The sequence below is a fragment of the Clytia hemisphaerica genome, unplaced genomic scaffold (assembly GCF_902728285.1).
Source record: "Clytia hemisphaerica strain Z4C2 unplaced genomic scaffold, Clytia hemisphaerica genome assembly, whole genome shotgun sequence".
Lineage (NCBI taxonomy): Eukaryota > Metazoa > Cnidaria > Hydrozoa > Leptothecata > Clytiidae > Clytia > Clytia hemisphaerica.
The window spans coordinates 1727756-1735331 of record NW_027103770.1 but is presented as its reverse complement, the minus strand read 5'-3'; the positions used below and the strand labels follow the sequence as shown (position 1 = coordinate 1735331).

General features: G+C 34.1%; 2 protein-coding genes across 2 annotated transcripts; one reads left to right on the top strand and one right to left on the bottom strand.

The window, feature by feature from the left end:
- The first annotated feature begins 447 nt into the window (after positions 1-447).
- Positions 448-5023, top strand: LOC136805919 (uncharacterized). Its single transcript, XM_067062495.1, has 3 exons — positions 448-858; positions 1565-1658; positions 3015-5023. The coding sequence occupies exons 1-3, from the start codon at positions 472-474 to the stop codon at positions 3443-3445; spliced, it is 912 nt and encodes a 303-aa protein (XP_066918596.1). The 5' UTR covers positions 448-471; the 3' UTR covers positions 3446-5023.
- Positions 5024-5929: 906 nt separating this feature from the next.
- Positions 5930-7372, bottom strand: LOC136805970 (uncharacterized). Its single transcript, XM_067062557.1, has one exon. The coding sequence runs from the start codon at positions 7347-7349 to the stop codon at positions 6300-6302; it is 1050 nt and encodes a 349-aa protein (XP_066918658.1). The 5' UTR covers positions 7350-7372; the 3' UTR covers positions 5930-6299.
- Between the last annotated feature and the right edge of the window lie 204 nt (positions 7373-7576).

Sequence of the window (7576 nt, the reverse complement as noted above, 5' to 3'; positions counted from 1 at the left end):
AGAGGAAAAAATTGTAGTTTCTTGTCATTTTTTTCCAAACTGAGGCTGGGCATGTTCTTACGATGTTCTTAATTTTTCGTTGAATTTCAGCCTGAATGTTCTTATAAACTGGGTTCTAATAAAAAAAAAAACGTGTAATTTTACAGGAAATCGCACAAAAATATTCATAAAATTGTGAAAATAAGAACATATTTAGGCTTAAAACTCAAAAAGCTAAGCACATCAGAAAGCTTAAATTTTTTTGGATATTCTTATAACAAAATAGTATAAGCATAAACATATTCGATTATCATTTTGTCAAGCAAAATATGGTTAATAAAATCTGCATAATTTATAGTATATCAAATATAGATGGACTTTATATATAGAAAGACCCACCATGATACCCTAAATCGATTATATAAAAGCTGAAATTTCAAACGAAAAATTTTTCAAAATAGTATTAATTTGCAAGTAGACAGTACAAAGAATATGCGGGCAAAAGTTGTTTGCGTATTTTCGGATACGATGAAAACATTCTGGTCAATTTTGGCCATTCTTGGTTTTTTCATTGCCACGTGTTTTTCGCATATGCTAAAACTAAACGAATGCGGCAATTATGATGGTATATTTTCCAAGATAAAGTACGATCAACGACTAATCGGTGATATACTAAATGTTATCGGAGCAATCACATTAAGAGGGTGTTTAACAAAATGTCTTTATCACCCCATATGCTTAAGTGTGAATTACAGAAGGGCAAATTCAACATGTGAGTTATTGGGCGTGGCAATTCAAGTATATAACCCAACAAAGAATGATACCCTTATCTCAGATGCTGGGTGGAACCATTTTGAAACTGATTATACAATAAAACAGGTAAAAATACGAACTTTTTACTTTTCTTTAAACCAGCCCTATCTCACCGACCAAGAGTGAAATATGGTGGGGGAGGGCATCCTTATTCTTTGCAATCCAAAGCCTTAAAGGTTTTTTTTGACATAAGTGTTTTCGTTTTGATACTGAAATATAAATAGATAGGAGGGACAATGAGCTGACCAATCTTAGTTTATTTGAGGAAGAATTTAGAATTAAAGAAAAAACTGTAAGCACCCTTTTTTTATAAGAATGGTGTTTTTCCATTTCATCATGGAAGGAAAATCATCAAAAAATATTCATACGATATTGTTAGATTAGGCCATCCAAATTCAACTTAGATTCAGCATGTTAGACATGTTATACATAAATGTAGGATAAATTTGAATTCTTGTGAAAGTTTTGTGCCTTACTGGGGGTTAGTTGATAATTTACAGTTAAAATCTCAAAATTGCATTATAAAATTCAGTTGCCAAATTGGGCTTTTCCAGAAAAAGATTTTACCCACACTGTTGAGGATATTGATTTTTCGAAGTATCGAACCCCCTGGATCCTACTTTATTAGTATCGAACCCCCTGGATATCCACTCTTTAAAATATGCTCAACCCCCTGGACATCCTCTATTATAAAAATGCTAACCCATGGATATTGTATTTTTTACTTGAAAAGATATTTTAATTATAACTTAATGTTTTAACTTTCATTTAGTTGGGACGTCGGTGTACTGCAAACAACCCTTCATGTTCTGAATACGAAATATGTGAAGATATTTGTGGAGCACCAGGTTATCAATGTGTAAAACGTAAGTTACCTATTTTTCAAACACAAAGGTGGCCCCGGACAAGGATTGTATCTATACTCTTAGGTGCCAAATAAACGGGGGGAGGGGGGTTGGAGAATGTTTGAAATTTTAATAAACGGGGGAAACCTAATTGCCGGTGGTGTTGGAAATTGTACTTCTAAAACCCCAAAAATAAGGTATAAATAGGCTAAAATCAGGCTATTAAGAGCAAATTAAGGGGCCTTCTCTTTGACAGCTGAAAATATTCTTACAAATTAATAAACGGGGGGGGGTCCTTATAAGGTCCGGGGGATTGGAAGATTTTCGAAAAATTAACAAGCGGGGGGGGGCGTTTATTTGGCACCTAAGAGTAAGTGAAAAGGGCAAACCTCAAAATTTTGAAATAACAAAGTAATTTTCGCTAGAACAGCTTAAAAAAGCTTAAAAAAACTTAAAAAGCTCTACTTCTATTTAAACCCTTTGTCTTCTCAGACAAACTTATATAAGCTATGATATCACACACAGTTAAAAACTGCATCAAAAAATTTGACAGTACAGTAGACAAATTTTGATACATTGTTGAAAAGGTAATCTTAAGTGGACGATTTTACTAGTTGTTCTTTTGGGGAAATTTTAAGTTTCGCTGATTTCAAATACATGTTTTTTATAAGCAACTGTATGTCTGTATCGGCGATCCAAAAAATATCTGCAATCTGATTGGTTAAAAAGAGTACAATATATCTTGTATTTTACATGTAAAAATATAAATTGACGAAAAGATGTTGTTGCATTGTAGCGGTAGCAGCAATCTAACGTCACTTTGCTACAAAAGTGCCCTGCGCTTTTTTCCAACACAAAAAGTGCATTTTTTGGGTCACCGATAAACCAGTTATCAGATATTTGCTCGTACAATATGGAAATATTTTACTCGTTCCGTATTTTCCGTATATTTTCCTCGCCTAAAGGCTCGGAAAATATTGTACGGAAAAATCTCGGAACTCGTAAAAGAGTAAAACATTTCTCATATTGTACACGCAACTGTCCGATAACTATTACGTATCAACAACTGAGCCTTCACATGGTTATAAACGTTATGCTAATAGAAAAAATAACATGTATGTATTCAGATATTTTATACCTTTCTTGGACGAAAAGTTTTCAAGGTCCATTTTGATATTGAAACACTTCAAAGTATTAATAATATTCATGACGTAATGATTTCTACGGAAATACCCCGGTTTTAGCCAGTAGTGGCAAAAAAAAAGTTGTATAAAAGTTGCCACTATTGTCAAAAGCCGGGGTCTTTCTGTAGAAAACATTACGTCATGAATATCATGAATTACAGAAAAAAAGCTTTCATTAAATTATAATTTCCAGGAACACTACGTCACACAATTGCAGAATATTCAGCAGTATCAGAATTAGCTGGACATGAAGCAATATATGCATTTGATGGTAACGAATATAGGATCTACCATTCTCAAGGCAGTACAGATGGTAATTTTTGGATTAAAGCTACCTTTGGCAAACGTGTTTTTATAACTGCTGTTGAGGTCGTTAACCGATTAATTCACTTGGGACAAGTATACGAGAATCGAAATGATAATATTGACTTGAGAACAATTTTACATGAAGGAGATGAAACCATTGATAATGTCTTTGGTAATACAGGAGATCTAGGGGAAAGAATAATTATCCCTTGCAATCGATTGGCTGACGAGTTACTTGCTTACCAATCAAAAGAGGTTACGATTGGGATCATTCAAATTGGTGAGATCTGGGTCTATGGTAAAGTCCCTTTCGAATGAATCCTCAAAGTAGGTTTCCTGAGTGTCTTGGTTAACAAGGTTGCTATCGACTACGAGCATAAGATTAACTGAAATTTCCTGGTTCTTATAAAAAAAGTGTGCACGCATAATCACAAGAAAATACTTTCCGTGCCACAAGGAAATAACTCTAACTATGTAAAATCCAGCCCATTGAAGAAATCAATGCAAAAAAACACACTGTAAAATGTTTGGTTTTGCCAATTTTTTTCCTGTACTTCAACTGTAATTCAGAGGCCAAAAAGACAGTAATTTTAACATCGAGTTCACCCAATACTGATTTTTAATATATTTATCTAATTGACGAATTCTAAAAAATTTAGACGAATCTCTTAATTTTGCTGCTACACGGTAGTTATATATTTTTAGTGTTACATGACGATTAAAGAAACGGTTCATTTCTTTTTAATACCTTATCGGCCCCTTTTACGCCGGCCCTTATTACGCCACTGCCTGATTTTAGGCTTACGCCAATTAAGGGCCGTAAATAACGCCAAAATTTGTTAGAATGGCTATTTATACTTCAATTTTCAATTCCATTAAAATTACTGATTTTTGCGAAGTTTTAGATATGGAGTAAAACAATGGATAATTTTTTATCTTCGAATTGTACCTAAAATCCTTTAAATAGAGAAAAATGGTCAAAAATTAACGCCACTTTTGAGTAAAACTTGCTAAATTTTTGCCTTTTTTACACCAACCCTTTTAACACCGGCCCTTATTACGCCAAGAGCCTAAAAATAACGCCAATAAGGGCCGGCGTAAAAAGGGCCGATAACGTACTTGAAATATACACTGTTTTTAATGAATTTTGTCACTTTGGGTTGGTAATTTTCTTTTGATTGAGTAAACGGATTTTAAAGTTTTATGTACCAAAACTTAATTTAAGCCTTCTTCCGTAGGGGGCCGTCCACGTAGTACGTACGCACTAAAATATCGAAAATCGAGTAACCCCTCCCCCCTGTACGGAAATATACCCCTCTGGTAAGTACGTACTTTTTCATTCACCCTTGGTTGAAGAAATTTCGAATTCAAATCGTTTGGTTCGGAACTTTATTTCATACATGAAACTCAATGTCTATCAAGAAACATTTTCCTTTCATTGATGTGTATAACAAGCGTAAAAGTCGACAAAAAAATTCTCTGCGTACGTACATTTTCTTTTGACACCTACCCTCCCGTTGTACGCAAGCGTACGCTTTTGAAAAGACCCTACTCCCCCTTAGTGCGTACGTACTATGTGGACGGCCCCTAAAATAAAATAGAAATGAACAAAAAATCTTACTCACGCTCACAATTTCTTCACGTATACCAAGTATGCTCTATGCTCGTGTGGTGAAAATTATATTGGTGAGACAGAACGTAATATTGCAACTATAGATGGGCTGGTGATAATGTTAACTATAACTCAGAACCCGCTAAGCATTTAAAAGAAAACCCCACCAATCAATTTGATTTGTAGATAATTATGCAATTTTTTCAACATTTTTAGCGTTAGAAAATTTGTGGTTCTTAAACATTCTATGTTTGTACTGACGTTGGCGCAGCCGAAAAGCTTTAACTATGAAATAAATTTTGCATTTCTATTAGAAAAGTATTTTATGTCTCACCTAATCCTTGAACTAATTCTTTCCTAATTCATTTCCCTAAGGTAGAAATCTTTACCGGGCAAAAATTAATGCTGCACTTCAACAAATCTTAAGCAATCATAGTGCACAACGGCAGTCCAAATATTACGACTTTTGGCCCAGTGTGTTATTAGTGCCCGGGCCACAGAAGTAGACCAGGTCTTTTAACAATCTGAAAAATAAAATTATATGGGGTGAAATCTCTTCAAGTAACAGCCTAGTAGTTCTTTTCTTTTTATGCCACACTTTTGAAATTTAATTCAGAAACACAGACAGGTGTGGCCGGACGTTCTTTTATAAGAACATCCACAATTTTTGAAGCCTTGGGACGTTCTTAACTTTTTGAATTTTAAGCCTAAAAATGTTCTTAACATGTTCTTATGTTCACCGTTTTTTGAGTGCATTTTAGTCCTTTTACCTATGAAATTCGGTGTTCTAGAGTCCGCAAAGCCTTAAAATGTTTTTAAATTGTTCTTAACATTTTGGCCATCGAAGCCTTATGTTCATATAGAGTTTGTTCTCATAAAAAAACGTGTACACAAATATCCCCTGTAACCTCTTTAGTTATAAGGTATGACTCAAGAAAAGTGCTTCAAGCAAAAATACTCTTTGATGCAAAATAAAGCGACGAAAAGATAATTTTGCTTTTACCCGAGTATACGTTTTTTAATAAGAACAAACTATATGAGAACATAAGCCTTCGATAGCCACAATATTAAGAATAAGTTAAGAACATTTTAAGGCTTTGCGGACTCTAAAACACCCATTCTTAGGGAAATGGACAAAAATACCCAATAATAGTGAAAAAAAGAATATGTTAAGAACATTATTGAAGAGCTAAAGTATTTCATTAAAGAGAATTCTTGGTATTCTCGATTTTGATCTGTGATATAGTGATATATTAATACAAGTTGCATAGCATTCGGGCTAAGAAACAATAAATCTTTTTCGGTGGTACAAGAAAATAGTAATCAATACAAAAAACCAAATTGAGATCACAATAATATGTTCTGATATATAATCATTCAGAAAGGGAGTCATAGTTGCTCCACAAATATATGAAAAATTAACTGCCGTTCGCCGAACTCCTGACGCATACCCTTGAACCTCGTTTGGGACCATTTTCCCGAGTAAAGCTACAAGGAAAACTTGTTCCGCTGACCATCCGATTCCAGTAAAAACTGTAAGCAGGGCCAAAAATGATATTCCTATAAGATTCGAAATGTGTGAACCAGGGCTGAAATTGATATTAATTGTAAAGCCATTATCGTAAAAGAAATTCCCATAACAATGATATACACATCCGAATCGTCTTGTTTCAGCTTGTTGATAACATAAAGTGTAAGACCAAATGTGATGGATTCCAGATTGAAAAACATCCCTATGTACTGGACAGGGATATTAAATAACTGTTTGGCTATAGTCGGCATTGATATTGCGTTAAATGAGATAGTGAATAAGCCACAAGAGAAAGTTAGTAATAGAATAAAGTTGACTTGGAAACTCTTGAATATACTATTTGGATGAATGGAAGGTGGACTTTGATTATTTGAAATCTTTACAGGTTTTCTCAGAGTATCTTTAGAAATGTTATTTCCATCAATTTGTAGCTTGGAGGTTTCCTTTGATAGATCAGTTACAAAGAAAAATATCACCAAGACAAAAGAAGCCCATAAAAAACCAACCAATAAAAACGGGAAATTGTAAACTTTAAACCAAAATCCAAATAGTTGAAAATCAACAGCCGTGAAAATGGATATTACAATCGGGCTGCCAATATAACTAACATAGTAACACATAGTACAGATAGATAACTTTTCAGTACGTTCCGTGCCTTCGTAGATTCGTATAATCTCTCCTTGGATTACGGATAACATTGAATCTGCAATGTCTTGCAGTAAACGTCCCCACAGTATGATTAATGGATGATAAGGTACAGCGTATATGAAATTACCGAATGCAACGAATAAACACGAGATCATCAATGTCTTTTTTACGTTTCGCGTTCGATCTGTATACTTGGTGACAGTCATACAACCAATAATTGAAGAAACAAAATACGATGATGTAATCACACCAAACCAAATCTCAGCATTTTCAGCATGTACACCATCCTGTAAATAACTTAAAATGGTCGGTGGAAAAATCCCATACTCAAGCCCAATAATGAGCGTGAAAATACAGTAAGAGATAAAAGTTCTTTGACGTGTTCTTCTCCATGATTCTGTTTCCAAACTGCCAGCTTCATCCACAACCATATTTTGCTAGAGCCAGTAAGAACATAAAGTGATGCTGTTATTCGAAATCAAAAATTATCAAATCTAAATTTACACATGAATTTAATATAGACACTGGATAAACAACGTATAAAACGGTGGAGAGCGAAGCATTATCTTTCTTTTGTTTAAGAAAACAATCGAGGATCTAGCTTTGTCCACAAAGGACAACTGTCATGGCGGCTCGAAGTTCTCTGATTTTGAAAAAT

What these genes read in the sequence shown, in the direction of transcription:
- LOC136805970 (XM_067062557.1), bottom strand. Translation starts at nt 7,349, where the DNA reads ATGGTTGTGGATGAAGCTGGCAGTTTGGAAACAGAATCATGGAGAAGA.
- LOC136805919 (XM_067062495.1), top strand. Translation starts at nt 472, where the DNA reads ATGCGGGCAAAAGTTGTTTGCGTATTTTCGGATACGATGAAAACATTC. An exon ending in CTGATTATACAATAAAACAG is followed by an intron (nt 859 to 1,564) that starts GTAAAAATACGA and finishes ACTTTCATTTAG; the next exon opens with TTGGGACGTCGGTGTACTGC. An exon ending in AGGTTATCAATGTGTAAAAC is followed by an intron (nt 1,659 to 3,014) that starts GTAAGTTACCTA and finishes TATAATTTCCAG; the next exon opens with GAACACTACGTCACACAATT.